Source organism: Heptranchias perlo, chromosome 2, assembly GCF_035084215.1.
Source record: "Heptranchias perlo isolate sHepPer1 chromosome 2, sHepPer1.hap1, whole genome shotgun sequence".
Classification (NCBI taxonomy): domain Eukaryota; kingdom Metazoa; phylum Chordata; class Chondrichthyes; order Hexanchiformes; family Hexanchidae; genus Heptranchias; species Heptranchias perlo.
In genome coordinates, this window is record NC_090326.1 from 40,928,111 (window position 1) to 40,944,914 (window position 16,804).

At 43.5% G+C, this 16,804-nt stretch overlaps 1 protein-coding gene across 6 annotated transcripts in view; it reads left to right on the forward strand.

Moving 5' to 3' along the window:
- fars2 (phenylalanyl-tRNA synthetase 2, mitochondrial) overlaps positions 1–16,804 on the forward strand; it is a 475,406-nt gene that overhangs the window by 87,901 nt on the left and 370,701 nt on the right. Inside the window, exons 2-3 of one of the 6 annotated variants that reach the window (XM_068001781.1) lie at positions 14,970–15,178; positions 15,968–16,387. The exons of 2 other annotated variants lie outside the window; for them this stretch is intronic. In XM_068001781.1, coding sequence (XP_067857882.1) covers positions 15,992–16,387 — 396 coding nt within the window. In that variant the 5' untranslated portion in view covers positions 14,970–15,178; positions 15,968–15,991. 3 more of the 6 variants (XM_068001780.1, XM_068001785.1, XM_068001782.1) reach the window with 3 other exon arrangements.

Consider the following 16,804-nt stretch of genomic DNA (forward strand, 5'->3'; position numbering starts at 1 on the left):
GAGGAGAAATTTCTTCACTGAGGGTGGTGAACCTGTGGAATTCTCTACCACAGAAGGCTGTGGAGGCCAGGTCACTGAATATATTTAAGAAGGAGCTAGATAGATTTCTAGACACAAAAGCATCAAGGGGTATGGGGTGAGAGCTGGAATATGGTATTGAGATAGAGGATCACCCATGATCATATTGAATGGCGGAGCAGGCTCGAAGGACCGAATGGCCTACTCCTGCTCCTGTTTTCTATGTTCTATGTTTCTATGTTAGCTTTTCAATGGACTATAATGTTGTAGATCCAAGTTGCCAGATGATACTAAGTTGGAAGGCGCAGTAAGTTGTGTGGATTGGAGCAGGAAGTTGCAAAGGGACATAGACAACCAAGTGAGTGGACACAACTATGGCAGATGGAGTTCAATGTGTGGAAGTGTGAGGTCATCCACTTTGGATCTGAGAAAGACAAATCGGAATATTTCCTTAATTGTGAAAGACTAGGAACTGTGGAGCAGCAAAGGGATTTAGGTGTCTTTGCACACAAATCACTAAAAGCAAGCGGAAAAGTACAAAAAGGCTAATGGAATTCAAAAGTGAGGAAGTGAAGCTTCAGTTACAGAACCTTGCTCAGATCCCATCAGGAGTTTTGGACACCGAAGCTCGAAATATATTGGCATTGGAAGGGGTACAACGCAAATTCTCCCGAATGGTACCAGGGCTTAAAGGGCTCAATTATGAGGGCAGGTTGCATAAACTTGCCTTGAGTTTAGAAGGTTGAGGGGTGACGTAATTGAGGTATTTAAAATGATTAAGGGATTCGATAGGGTAGCCACGTGAAAATATTTCCTTTGGTGGGAGAATCTCGAACAAGAGGACATAATCTTAAAATTGGAGCTCGGCCATCCAGGAGAGAAATCCGGAAGCACTTTTTCACACAAAGGGTAGTGGAAATCTGGAACTCACTCCCCTAAAAGGCTGTAGATGCTGGGCCAATTGAAATTTTCAAGACTGAGATCGATAGATTTTTCGATAGGCAAGGGTATCAAGGCATATGGAGCAAAGGGATGTAAATGGAGTTTAGGTACAGATCAGTCATGATCTAATTGAATGGCAAAACAGGCTAGAGGGACTGAACAGCCGACTCCTGTTCCTATGTTCCTATCTTTTAAAATTAAGTCTAGAAGGATGAAGTCAACCATGGTTGATAAGTCCTGGCCTTCATCACTGCTATCACATACCTAAGGCTTGCATGGAATAAGGCACTAGCCAATTAAATCACTGGTACCACCCCTATGGATAGTGATATGACAGTATTGCATTGCATTCTGCAGTTTGCCTGGGTAGAATTGGTGAAGCAAGTTGTCTGCATTGTTAATCTACTCACCATGTTTTGTGATCGCGTCATTCAGAAGACCCATCATTCCTTAGAAAGAAATGCTACAGAGTTTGTGGGGCTAGCATCTAGTTCCAGAGTGGCTGATTGGTTATAAATTCTGAAAATAGAAAATTATGTAAATGAGTTTAGTGAACATATTACTGTTAAATATACATTATTTTAAAATCATCCTCTTTACCAATAATTTTGTGTATGTTTATACAGTAGTTTACATAACTTAATTTTCTATGTTTTAAAGAAATAAATGTTGATGTTTTGTTAGCCAATGAGAATCCTAGGTCTCCGTCCCCTTCTTCTCCATTCACCCACCAGTGGAAACGTTCTTTCGCAGTTTACCCACAGTCCCCAGATTTCCCTCATCCCTTTACTACCAGCTCCCCTCATGGTACTGCTCCCATTTACCACGATACGATTGCTGCTGCTCCCGGCTCTGCAGAAAATGTTGGGTCACATACCCACCCCATTCACCAGTCTTTCTCTCCCCACCCCCTCTTCTCTCCGATCTCTCATTCTCCCTCTCTTCCCGACTACCCCGTTCCCCATTGACCCTCTCTCCCAAACCCCATTCCCCAGCCTCCCTTTCTCTCACCATCCTGATCCCCTATTTCCTAGTCTTCCTATCTCCACCCTTCCCCTGATCCTCATTTCCCCTTCTCGCGCGCCCGCCCCGGCCCCGCCTTCTTGCGCGCCCGTCCCGGCCCCGCCTTCTCACGCGCCCGCCCCCCCCGAACCCCATTCCCCAGCTCTCCCCCTCTTCACCCTTCCCCCCCCGACCCCCATTTGCCATTGTCCTGCTCTTCCCCCCTCTCCACCCTTCCCCCCGACCCCCATTCGCCATTGTCCTGCTCTTCCCCCCTCATTCTCTAGTCTTTCTCTCTCCACCTGATATGCCATGGCCGATTCCCGATACTCCCACCAGCTCCTGACTCCTGAAACCGCCATCGATTCCTCTCTGTTCTCGGCACGCCAACCAGTCTTGGCTCTCTTCAGTGGCGGGTGGGGTGGGAGGGGGCAGCATCACCAAGCTGGAGACGGCGGCAGCCGGTTACAGAGTGGGGGGTGGGGCGATGCTGTGGCAGGAAATTTTAAAGCACAAAGAAACCTCCCAGACAATCCTGGAGGGTTTGCAATCCGAACAAGAGGCTAGAGTGAGACCTGTGAATTTTATATGGTTCTTTGACCAAGTAGTTTCATTTTATATCGAGTTACATCGAGTCTATAGCACAGGAACAGGCCGTTCGGCCCAATTGGTCTATGCCGGCGTTTATGCTCCACATGAGCCTCCTCCCTCCCTCCGTCATCTAACCCTATCAGGATACCCTTCTATTCCTTTCTCCCTCATGTACTTATCTAGCTTCCCCTTAAATGCATTATGCTATTTGCCTCAACTACTCCTTTTGGCAGCATGTTCCACATTCTTACCACTCTTTGGGTAAAGAAGCTTCTCCTGAATTCCCTATTGGATTTATTAGTGATTATCTTATATCTATGACCTCTCGTTTTGGACTCCCCCCCCCCCCCCCCCCCCCCCGCAAGTGGAAACATTTTCTCTATGTCTACCCTATCAAACCCTTTCATTATCTTAAAGACCTCTAAATAAAAGAACCCCAGCCCATTCAGCCTTTCCTGATAAGTATATTCTGTCACTGCTGGTATCATTCTTGTGAATCTTTTTTGCACCCTCTCTAGTGCCTCTATATCCTTTTTATAATATGAAGACCAGAACTCTGCATAGTACTTCAAGTGTGGTCTAACCAAGGTTCTATACAATTTTACATAACTTCTCTGCTTTTCAATTCTATCCCTCTAGAATTGAACCTCAATGCTTGGTTTGCCTTTTTTGTGGCCTTACTATCTTGCATAGATACTTTTAATGGTTTATGTATCTGTATCTCTCTGCTCCTTTACCACATTTATTATCCAAACAATATGTGGCCTCCTTATTCTTCCCACCAAAATGCACCACCTCACCTGTATTGAAATCCATTTGCCAATTACACATCCATTCTGCAAGTTTATTAATGTCTTCTTGCATGTTGACGCATTCTTCCTTTTTAACTACACTTCCCAAATTGGCATTGTCTGCAAATTTTGAAACTGTACTTCCGATTCCTGAATCCAAATCGTTAATGTAAATTGTGAACAACAGTGGTCCCAGCACTGATCCCTGTGGAACACCACTTCCCACCTTTTGCCAGTCTGAGAAACTACTCTTAACCCCTACTCTCTGTTTTCTGTTTTGTAGCCAGCCTGCTATCCATTCTGATACCTGTCCCCTGACTCCACATGCTCTGACCTTAGTCATTAGTCGACAATGCGGCACCTTATCGAAGGCCTTTTAAAAATCCAAATATATTATATCTATCGTGTTACCCCTGGTTAGTCTTTCTGTTACTTCTTCAAATAATTCAATAAGATTGGTCAAGCATGACTTTCCCTTCTGAAATCCGTGCTGACTACTCTTCATTATATTTTTGTTCTCCAGATATTTTTCTATTACATCTTTTAGCAAAGATTCCATTATCTTTCCTACCACCGACATTAAGCTAGTCTAGACTGGTCTATAGTTCCCTGGACTTGTTCTATCTCCTGCTATATCCAGTCCCTTTTAGTTTTTTTCTCCAAGCCAATTGACTTTTACCATTTCATGTACAGCAAAAGAAACCTAAGGTACGATCTAAGTCACCCATATATGTGCAGCTGTGCATCTTCGAATGTTTTCTGTTTCATATGGGATTGTGTTATCCTTTGTCTTTTGCTAATTGAAGCATGTAGTTAATTTTTCCATGCAATTGCAAAATTTTCTTAAATTCCAATTGGTGTACTGCAGTAAAGTACAGTAATGCTAATAGGCCTTTTGTCCATATTGTACTATGCAGCAGTGCCAGAAATATCACTTGTATTGCTTCATGATGATTTAAAAACATCACTAGGGTTTAAATATGCAATTGATGGTGCAAATTTTGTCATGGATTGCAAAAAAATGAAATTAAATGTATCGACTCAAGTCTGTCAATGGTAATACAATCAGGTTTAAATTTAACTTAAAGAACTGGTGTTGTAAGGGATTCAAAAAATTGGAATATGTCCGACTAACTCCCTGGGTGAACGAGACCAGTAATTTAGTTTGTATCCTAAAAATTGAATTCAATATTTGCTTTATTATACATTTGAACATTTATTATACATTTGAACATTCTTTACATTTTAAAATAAAAGAGCAGAGACATGAAGAAAAATTCTGCCAATCTTGAGCTCTTGATGCAAATGCTATTGTTGCAGAGTAACCTACATTAACATGGATAAGGTACCTTGCATTCATATAATATACTTTCAGATAATTGACTAATTTGGCTTATGGTGTGATATTTTCGTCTCTGGGGCCTGGATTTGAATCTAGCCCAGACTGATGGGATAGACGTCTGTTTTCCCTACTCACTATAGTTCTACATGAAATGGTATGGGGAAGTTTTAACATAATTCTTGGCAGGTGAGGGCACCTCAGCATAAAACTGTCCATATTATTGCCACAAATTAGCAGTTAATCTTAAGCAAAGAGCTCGGAAGATTGGCCTGAGATGTGAAGTGGAGTAAAAGCTTCGGCTATGTCAGTTTTTTGGGAGAGTCAGGGGGAACTTGATGCCATTATTGGTTGTCCAAAGCTGAAAGGTTCCCAGCACTTTCCCCTCTCACCTTGATGCACACAAAAATGTCAGAAAAACATAAATGAGCAAAATAAATTGTGTGTTCTGAAATTTTTTGTTTTTTTCCCTCAGTTTTTGCCAAACACTTGACATTGTGTAAAATTTTATTTTCCTTTCCCTTATTTAGTTTGGTCTCTTTAACCATGTTTTCTTTATTTTTACCCATAGATGCTTAACATTTTTATTTATTATTATATAGTTAGTCCTCCTGTTTCAGGTCCATCTCATATCACCCCTCTAAACAGATGGTTGGCCCACTTCCATGCCTATTTTGCACTGAACCAGTGAGTGTATGGGGGTGACTGTGATAGTAGTTGATTCTCCACAACTTTTCTCTAAGTGCCTCACCTCCACTCAAAACCCTCTTATACAGCTGCAGCAGAAATGAATCATTCAGTTTGTGAATTTAACTACGTCACATCATTGATTTTCTTTTGTTCAAAATTAGATGCGCACACACAATGGAAATATTAGCTCAGTTAATAAGTTGAAAGACTCAATATTTAACATCAACTTCTGCGCAATAAGGAGTGTGGATAAACCTATAGTTGTAACCCTGCTTCTTACCATCCTGTGCTAGTGTTTCATTGCCTATAGCAGGCTCTGCCACATGCATTGCTCTTAGTTTCTTTGTTCCTAAATGTTGGCTCTCCTAATAGTTCAGTGAATATGTAACTCTTGTGTGGTGCTGAACAAATCATAGAATCATAGGTTACAGCACGGAAGGAGGCCATTCGGCCCATCGAGTCCATGCCGGCTCAATGCAAGAGCAATCCAGCTAGTCCCACTCTTCCCCTCCCCCCCCCAATCCCTGTAGCCCTGCAAATTTTTTCCTTTCAAGTGCTTATCCGGTTCCCTTTTGAAGACCATGATTTAATCTGCCTCCACCACCCCCTCGGGCAGTGCATCCCAGATTCTAACCACTCGCTATGTAAAAAAGTTTTTCCTCATGTCACCTTTTGGTTCTTTTGCCAATCATCTTAAATCTATGTCCTCTGGTTCTTGACCCTTCTGCCAATGGGAACATTTTCTCTCTATCTACTCTGACTTAGACCCTTCATGATTTTGAATACCTCTATCAAATCTCCTTGCAACCGTCTCTGTTCCAAGGAGAACAATCCCAGCTTCTCCAGTCTATCACATAACTAAAGTCCCTCATCCCTGGAATCATTCTAATAAATCTCTTCTGCACCCCCTCTAAGGCTTTCACATCTTTCCTAATGTGCAGTGCCCAGAACTGGACACAATACTCCAGTTGTGGTCGAACCAGTGTTTTATAAAGGTTCATTATTGTGCTCTATGCCTCTATTTATAAAGCCCAGGATCCCATATGCAATTTTAACCACTTTCTCGACCAGCCCAGCCACCTTCAATGATTTGTGCACATATACCCCCAGATCTCTCTGTTCCTGTACCCCTTTTAGAGTTGTGCCCTCTAGTTTATATTGCCTCTTCTCGTTCTTTATACTGAAATGTATCACTTCACATTTTTCTGTGTTGAATTTCATCTGCCACACGTCCGCCCATGCCACCAGCCTGTCTATATCCTCTTGAAGTCAATCACTATCCACCTCACTGTTCTTACCCTTCCAAATTTTGTGTCATCTGCAAATTTTGAAATTGTGCCCTGTACACCCAAGTCCAAGTCATTAATGTATATCAAGAAAAGCAGTGGTCCCAGCACCGACCCCTGGGGAACACCAATGTACACCTCCCTCCAGTCCGAAAAACAACCGTTCACCACTACTCTCTGTTTCCTGTCCCTTAGCCAATTCTGTATCCATGTTGCTACTGCCCTCTTTATTCCATGGGCCGCAATCTTGATGATAAGCCTACTATGAGGCACTTTGTCAAACACCTTTTGGAAGTCCATATACACCACATCAACTGCATTACCCTCATCGACCCTCTCTGTTACCTCATCAAAAACCCGATCAGGTTAGTTAAACACGATTTGCCTTTAACAAATCCGTGCTGGCTTTCCCTAATCAATCCACACTCGTCAAAGTGAATGTTAATTCTGTCCCGGATTATCGTTTCTAAAAGTTTCCCCACCACAGAGATTAAACTGACTTGCTTATAGTTGCTGGGTTTATCCTTACACCCTTTTTTGAACAAGGGTGTAACATTTGCAATTCTCCAGTCCTCTGGCACCACCCCCTTATCTACGGATGTTTGGAAAATTATGGCCAGTACATCCGCAATTTTCACTCTTCCCTCTGCAACCTAGGATGCATCCCATCTGGACCGGGTGACTTATGTACTTTAAATACAGCTAGCCTTTCTAGTACCTCTTTATCAATTTTTAGCACATCCAGTATCTCAACTATATCTTCCTTTACTGAGACTTTGTCAGCATCTTCTTCCTTGATAAAGACAGGTACTCATTTAGTACCTCGGCCCCCCTCTGCTTCCATGAGTAGATCTCCTTTAATGGTCCCTTATCGGCGCTACCCCTCCTCTTACTACCCGTTTACTGTTTACATGCCTGTAGAAGACTTTTGGATTATCTTTTATGTTGGCCGCCAGTCTATTCTCATTCTCTCTCTTTGCCCCTCTTATTTCCTTTTTCACTTCCTCTCTGAACTTTCTACATTCTGCCAGGTTCTCACTTGTGTTATCAACCTGACATCTATCATACGCCCCTTTTTTCCATTTCATCTTACTCACTATCTCTTTTGCATTCCAGGGAGCTCTGGCTTTACCTTTCTGCCGTACCTTTCTGCCTCGTGGGAATGTGCCTAGACTATACCTGAACCATCTCTTCTTTAAAGGCCACCCCCTGCACAATTACAGTTTTGCCTGCCAATTTTTGATCCCAAATTACCTGGGCCAGATCTGTTCTCATCCCATTGAAATTGGCCCTCCTCCAATTGAGTATTTTTACTTTAGAGTGGTTCATGTCCTTTTCCATAGCTATTCTAAACCTTATGACACTATGATCGCTGCTCCCTAAATGCTCCCCACTGACACTTGCTCCACTTGACCCGCCTCATTCCCTAGAACTAGTCCAGCAATATTTCCTTTCTCGTTGGGCCAGAAACATGCCGGTTCAAAAAGTTATACAGAACACATTTCAAAAATTCCTCCCCCTCTTTGCCCCTTATTTTTATTGTTATCCCAGTCTATATTAGGATAGCTGAAGTCCCCAGTTATCACTACTCCATTGCTTTTGCACTTCTCTGTAATTTCCCTGCAAATTTGCTCCTCCATATCCTTCCCACTAGTTGGTGGCCTATAGAATACACCCAGTGGTGTAATGGCACCTCTTTTATTTCTTAACTCTAACCAAATAGATTCTGTCCTTGACCCCTCTCTCTCCAGTACTTCAATATTCTCCTTAATCAATGCTGCCAACCCCCCCCTCCCCCCACTTTCTTTCCTTCCCTATCTTTCCTGAACACTTTGTATCCAGGAATATTTAGTGCCCAATCCTGCCCTTTTTTGAGCCAGGTCTCCGTTATCGCCATGACATCGTATTCCCATGTGGCCATTTACGCTTGCAGCTCACCAACCTTGTATACCACGCTTCGTTCGTTTACACACGTACACTGTAAACCAGTCTTAGACTTCCTTGTACTCTCTTTTAGTCTGATCCCACCTAATACTGTACTATTACTTGCTGTATTGCTATCTTTCTCCCCCGATCCTTTGTGCCCTTTGTTTCTCCTTTCCATTGCAACATCCTGGTGCCCATCCCCTGCCAAATTTGTTTAAACCCCCCCTACCCACAGCACTAGCGAACCTCCCCGCGAGGACACTGGTCCCAGCCCCATTGTGGTGTAACCCGTCCGGTCTGTACAGGTCCCACCTTCCCCAGAACTGGTCCCAATGCCCCAGGAATTTAAAGACCTCCCTCCTGCACCATCAGGCCGAAGTTTTGACCTTTTGGGTTGTACTGCGTTAGCTAATTCCATCTGGGATGATGGTATCGGTTCTACAATTAGCCTATGTCCTTTGGCCAGGGAGGGGAAATGTCTGCCAGGGTTCCTCTTCCTGTTTTCTATCCATTGATGCTTATGTATATGTTGGATAAGGACTGTAAGCTAAGCTGTGAAACAGCCAAATGTCCTCCCAACATTCGCTGTCCAGGTTCACCCTTGAAGAATGATACTATACACTATCATGAGATGCAGCTGTCTCGAGGAGGGGAGAAAGTGGAAGAAAAATCATATAAATTACCATTTTTCAGGTGTTTGTCTGGGCAATGGGCTATTTAACTGTGATCAAACCTGAACCCATTCCTGTCCTTGCTCAATGTTCACTTTCCAACAGGGATTACTGGATAGTGATGAGGAGCAGGGAACCTGGCTGATTTTTTTTTTTGCAATACTCATTAGCCCAGGAGGCCAATTTTATTAACCCTACTGCCACCCTGGTTGCGATCAGCTAACTCAGCACAAACCAACTGAGTCACTGAGGGAGCTCTGCAGTACAGTGCTTGGCAAATAACTGTATTGATGAGCAAGCTGTTAGTTATTTTCTGAACAGGCTAGCGTTTTCTTTTAACAGCATACCAGTTTGGTAGTCAGGTTCCTCTCTGTACTTCAAACAGCGCTCAAGGTAAACCTAAGCTTGTTCTCACTGCTTTAGATAAATTGAGACCAGAGTCTCTGTAGTCTGTCATGAATTCATCATCATCACATTCTTGTGCTGATCCCATTCCTTGAGGCCACCCAGTTATCTGGCAGCTGTTTGATGTATTCCTTACGAACGCAAGTCGTAAATTACTGTCATATGTTGTGCACCATAAATTATTATAAGAGGGATTGATCTTAAGTCTGGAGTCTTTCAACTTATTGATTGGGGTAATGTTTTCAATGCAATTAGGCTTTCTAACTCCGACGAGAACACACAGTTGAAGATGATGTGTTGTAGTTAGTATTGCTGCACTGAACCGAAAACTGAACATCCCCAGAGATATATCCCAGAGATCCCAACTGTGAAATTTATAACTGCAAGAGTGAACGTAATATCAGAACACTTTTTCACTTCTCTTGCATTTTCTTCCCCATTTTTACAGAAGGCACTGACTCTTGCTGGGGTACAGTTTTACAAATGCGAGCAGCCCTTCACTGTTGCCATTCTTCATGTGTACACCAAGACACCGAGTATTCAAAACATGTTATTCAATTGTGGAACGCATCACTCCTGAACCCAATTTTGTTCTCATCTGAAGTTGACACATCCACATTGCAGGTGATTGTGGGAGTGGGGGAGGTCACTGGATAGCAACACCACATAGTGGTGGAACCTGCTTGATTTTCCTCTTCGCTAGTTCAGTGGCACTGAAGCCAGTTGTAACACTTCAAATGTTGCCCTGGCTGAGATCAACTAACTCAGCACAAAAGAAAACTAAAATTCGGAGGGAAAAATAAAGTATGGAATGAGAAAAGACCATCTGGCTCATCAAGCTTTGATGTTCCACAAACCAAGTACAATTTTCCTCATATTATGACTGACTCAGCTTGCTGAGAGAAGCCGCAAGTAAATGACCAAGAAGACAAAACTCTTGTAAAACATCTTCCTAACCCTGATTGTTAAACAAGCAAAACTGCAAAACATTAATCTAAGTATAATCTTGAAATTTCTAGAATTGCCCCAGATTTATTTCTGTGCCCTGTCTGACCTTGTTGAGTTATGCTCTGTGACATGGAGAAATCTAGGAAAGTAGGAACAAGTGAAGAAGGAGCGTTATCAAACAAAATATGACACCAGGCCATATAAGGAGATATTAGGACAGGTGACAAAAAGCTTGGTCAATGAGGTAGGTTTTAAGGAATGTCTTAAAGGAGGCTAGAGAGGCAGAGAGGATTATTGAGGGAATTCCAGAGCTTAGGGCCTAGGCAGCTGAAGGCACAGCCGCCAATGGTGGAGCGATTAAAATCGGGGATGCGCAAGAGACCAGAATTGGAGGAGCACAGAGATCTCGGAGGGTTGTAGGGCTGGAGGAGGTTACAGAGATAGGGAGGGGCAAGGCTATGGAGGGATTTGAAAACAAGGATGAGAATTTTAAACTTGAGGCATTGCCGGACCTGGAGCCAGGGGTGATGGGTGAATGGGACTTAGTGTGAGTTAGAATACTGGCAGCAGAGTTTTGGATGAGTTCAAGTTTATGGAGGGTGTTATATGGGAGGCCAGTCAGCAGAGCATTTGAATAGTCAAGTCTAGAATTAACAAAGGCATGGATGAGGGTTTCAGCAGCAGATGACCTGAGCCAGGGGCGGACATGGGCGATGTTATGGAGGTGCAGGTAGGCGGTCTTGGTGATGGAGCAGATATAGAGTCGGAATCTCTTCTCGGGGTCAGATAGGATGCCAAGGTTGTGTGCGGATAGTGGCGAGGGAGAGGGTTGGAGTCGGTGGCCAGGGTCTGTCCATCTACACGGAAGACGGTTTCTTATTTTAATGACTAATCTGTAAGTCTGAGTTACTTTTCAACCACTGCTTTATATATACAGTATGTGTGACGTTTGAATCTGTAATGGCCAGCATGCAGCATTGAAGATTTATAATTGAGCTACACTTCTTCCAGTCTATAACAAGGCCTATATATCTGCTAATGGCCTGATAATTTCATGACAGTTCCACCTCTGAATCTGCTCATTATTTTTAATATAAGGGTGATCTACATAATGCGATGCCAATGATTTATAAAATTGATTGATTGTTTTTAACTTCATTTGAATTCCTCGGGTGCCTTGCTTGATTTCATCCATATAGGTGTGTGTGTGTGTGTGTGTGTACACCACCTGTAGTTACTTCAGTGAACATACAACCAATTTGCCATTTAATCATTTCTCTGTGTTGGAACAAATTAGTTTTAACTAAAGGCACATCCACCAGGGGGATGTGTTTCAACCTGGCCCAATTTTTTTTGGCATGGGTTATGCCTCCATTACTCCCTTTTCAAATCCTGGAATTGCTCTGAGGCACCCCCCAACTCTTCATATGTGATTGCACTTCTGGGCCTTGAAATTTGTGGGGACCTGCCAGTGCAAATGCAGGAGAGCAGAACCTCTGATCGCCCTAGCCTGAAGCCATAGATCCTGTCACAAATCCTGGGGTCGGGGTTATTGCATGACTGGGGCAGGCACATTGACCCTGCAGGGGCACTTTAGGAACACCCACCCTGATCTGCCTTCCAGAAATTAGGTGCCCCCATGCTCCCCTGGGCCGAAATGCAAAATAGTGAATGAAGGCTTTGCTCTCAGCGAAGTCTTTGTTCCTTCAGATCGATTACCTTATGTCTAGTAAAGGTGTTTTGTTGTCTTTCGAAAGGCCTCAACATGATTCTCGCCAGCTCTCAGCTAGCTTGAGTTCCACTTACTGAGGGCATAATTACCAGGAAGCCTGGGAACTCTCCCAGATATGCCTCCTTAATGGGGAATTGGGGGTGGTGGGGTGGGGAGGGCAGTCGGTTGGAGGATCTGACCACGACCCCCTCATGGGAATTTAAAGCGTGTGGAATCCTATTGAAACTGGATTCCTCCCCAAATTCCTGGTCTCCCAGCCTAGGCAGAAGTGTTGCTTTCAGCCCTCTCAAGCCCCAGGAAGTTCAGGGCCCTTTTTAACCCTGTTACTGCAACTATATTATCTGTAATTGTTAATAAAATGTACCTTTTGTGCTTCCAGATTTTCCATCATTTAAAATTTTACAATTGTGAGATGTCTTATAAAACAGAAACAATTTAATAGGAATTTTCACAAAATTCTGAAATTCTTGGTATTTAATAGAATATCCAACAGTTATAAATTCCAGTAACTTTTGTGTAATTATGTAACACTGGAAAAAATGAGTTCTGCATTTGTTGATCACGATTTGTATGTTTCGAAATTATGAAATGGTGCTTCTAAAATATAGATATTATTTATAAGCCAATGAGAGAATTATTTTGGGCTGTGTATAATCAGGGTAAACTTAGACTAATTAAACAGCACCTCATTCAGTACATTGCTTAAAGGGGATTGTCAATCTCTTGCCTTCCCTCAATTTTTAGAGCTGTCATATTAGGTATTAGCAAATTTTGCCAGCAGCAGATAAAATACCTGTTGCAATCTGAAATTTTACAGGGTATGACTATATTTTATTTTTTAAATATAACTTCCTAAGTATTTAGATCCACACAGTGATGCACACTTTGTCATATGTATTTTTTTATATTGAAGGAAAGTATGCCATGCAAACTTTATCGGTGACAGTGCTCCTTATATGTTTACACTTACATAAACAACTGCTTTTTGTTTTAAATAAAACCTAAACTTGTAACAATAAACAGAAATTCTATACAGTCAGTGTGTAAATGTTGTTATTAAGCATTTAAAAGGTCAATGTGTGCCTCCCCATTCCTGTCTGGCGAAAGACCCATAAACCTCTGCACACAGCAGTGCTCCTTGGGAAGTTAGTTGGTTCAAACAGATTTCGACAGTCTCATCCAATCTGTTGATACTTATTTATTCAGCTTCCCAACAGAAGAGGAGGAAGAATTGGAGGAAAGGAGTTTTTAAACCTGATGCCATTTTGAATGCATGTATTAATACCAGCGAAAATTAAATGACAGAGGGTAGAAAAATGGCTTGAACTTCACAAATTCTCAGCTTCTCCTTGTACTTTCAAATGTCCCTCAATTATCCTAGAAATGTTCCTTCAAATTTTTAACCTACAGAACTTGAATTTGCATTTAATGCTAAAGAAGTATGGGAAGAAAAATGTCACAGTAATATTTCAAAGATGATGCAGGTTCCAGGGATATTTTATCTTATTTTGCCATTTAAGGAAATAAAGCATAATATTACATTTTCTCATGTTAATTCAGTTACCTTTAATGTACAGATATGGATGGGAGCAGGAAGTCACAAAGGAACATAAGACAGATTAAGTGAGTGGGCAAACTGTGGCGGATGGAGTTCAATGTGGGAAAGTGTGAGATCATCCACTTTGGATCCAAGAAAGACAAATCAGAATATTTTCTTAATGGCGAGAGACTAGAAACTGTGAAAAGCTAGTGCACAAGTACAAAAGTAATCAAAAAGGCTAATGGAGTTCGTCTTTATCCCAAGGGGGTTGGAATTCAGAAGTGACTTTGATTAGGGCTGCTTCACAGCTGTGGCAGGGGTGGAAACCTGATCGGAGAGATTCAAACATGGAGGTGCAGGAAAGATGGGCACAGATTTGGGAGTCAACAACATGTTCAAGGACTTTAGAGAGGAAAGGGAAGTTGGAGATGGGGTGGTAGTTTGTAAGGGGTTGAGGGTGGGTTTTTGAGGGGGTGGGTGTTGACGGTGATTTTGAAAGGGACGGGACAGTACCTGAGCAGAGGGAGCCATTTATAATGTCAGCTAGCATGGGGGCCAGGATGGGTAGTTGGGTGGTCAACAGTTTAGTGGGCATGGGGTCAAGAGAGCAGTATCACGAGATGAGCTCAAAGTGGGCATGAGGTGAGAACATTGATTAATTCCTGTAATTTAACAAATAGGAAACAACAGGGCCATGATTTTAGCATGGCAGCGGGAAGTCAGCGGGTGGATGGATTTACGTGTGGGGAACCCGGAGGCGAGGTGAGCGCTTTTAGGATCATAGAATGGTTGCAGCACAGAAGGAGGTCATTCAGCTCATCAAGCCCGTGCCAGCTCTCTGCAAGAGCAAGCCAGCTAGTCCTACTCCCCTGCTCTTTCCCTGTAGCCCTGCAAATTTTTTCTCTTCAAGTACTTATCCAATTCCCTTTTGAAAGCTACAATTGAATCTGCCTCCACCATCCTTTCAGGCAGTGCATTCCAGATCATAACCACTTGCTGTGTAAAAAAGTTTTTACTTTTGTCGCCTTTGGTTCTTTTGACAATCACCTTAAAAATCACCTTTAAATCTGTGATCGTATCTATTGCAGGCAACTGCCTTTTCTTCCGGGTTTCGCATCTCCAAGCTGCGCAGTGGGCCTAATGCGCGCCTGAATGAGGTGATTTAAAGCCCACTATTTAAAGGGCCAGTCCAAGAATGGATTTTGAAGGAGAAATGAAGTCCAGGAATCCAAAGGCTGCCCCTAGATTTAATGATGCCTCCCTGGATGGTACTGCTGGCTTCAGTGAGAGCTAGGAGGTAGGTAATGTTTCCAATGGATGGCAGGAAGAAACCAGGCTCTGTAACCAAAAATGCTTGGCTGGAGGTGGCAGAAGAGGTGAGCAGCAGGAGCACGGTGCCCAGGTCTTTGGTTCAGTGCAGGAAGCGTTTTAATGACCTAACCAGGTCAGGAAAAGTGAGTACAGTTGCGGATTCACCCACACCTTTTGTTATTAAACACCAGCCCCTCCCACCCCGTCACTCTGTGTTGGCTCGCCTACCCCATCACATAACTCTTCACACCCACTTAAGTGTCAGCAGCAACCATCTTTCACTTTCTGTGCACTTCCTCAATTGCCCATTTATTCACCCACCACTGCCACTTACGCCAATCCTGATGCAATGTGATGAAACTGTCTGAAAGTCACCCTCTGATGCATCTCTTTCCTAGTCAGCCTCACCCAAAGCAATTCATTCAAAGGGTGAATACATCACTTTCAGTCACTCTCAGGTCTGTTCTTTCTCCCCTTGTGGGAGAAGAGAGCGCCAAATGCACGGGAGAGGAGCAGAACTGGAGCTGGCCCACCACATAGTGGAGGTGACAGATGTGGAGGAGGAGGCCATGGAAATAAGTCAGATCGTCACATGCCTATCCATCTAAGATGGAGAGACTGGGAACCCGCAGACGGCTGGTGACAGAACTGTGACATCTTTCACACACGATGAATTGATTTTATCAATGATGTAACTATGCCAGATCTCAGTGGTCATTGGAAAGATTGTCACTTTTGCGATGAATCATTAATATCACTTTCTGTTGCCTTCCAGGGTCTTCACGAGGAATCAGCAGAAATGGAAGAAAGCGATTCCTCTGAGGAGCTTATTCCTTCTGAGGGTGCACCGTCACAGGACATACAGCCATGCACCAGCGCTGATACTCGTACTGCGCTGGGCCCTGTTAGACAGTTAGTTCGGTTGTCACCTGGTGATTCACCAATCACAAGTGAGCACGAGCAGATACTGGTGGTAGGGGCAGCTATGGAGTGTCTGCGTTGGGGGGCACACTCCTCTCCAAGCTCTGCTCAGCTGCACACAGATGCTGAACCTCGGGGGCCATCGTTGAGAATGAGAATGATCGAGGTACAGCTGCAACTTTGTGAGGTAATGGAAAAAGTACCACGCACACTCTCCACAATAGTGAAGAGGATGGAGGAGTCCAAATCCATTGCTAGTGGATTGGTGTTGCAGGTAAGTGTGAGAATGTCTGCGATGGAGAGAATGGCAGCCTCCACTGAGCACTGCTCTCAAATGAGTCCATGCAGGCCTTGACATTGGCTGTGCGGACTCTGGATGCCAACGTGTCTGCCGCCTTAAACAGGTAGACAAATATGTTAGCCGTGGCCTTACAATGCGGCACATTGGCTCACCAACCTGCTGTCCATCAAAGTAGTGGCAGTGATGTTGTGCTGGCCCGGGAGAGGGATGATGACGAAAGGGGATATGGAAATGGGGACTCCACTCAAAGCGCTCCCACGTCTCACCCGTTGCCCCCTCCTCAACCAATACCCATAATGTTGCCTCCTCTCCTGATGGCCAAGTCTGCCCCTGCACAGGTGCAGATGGAGTTGTCTTTGGCGGGGCCTTAATGGGCTCCAAAACCCAGAG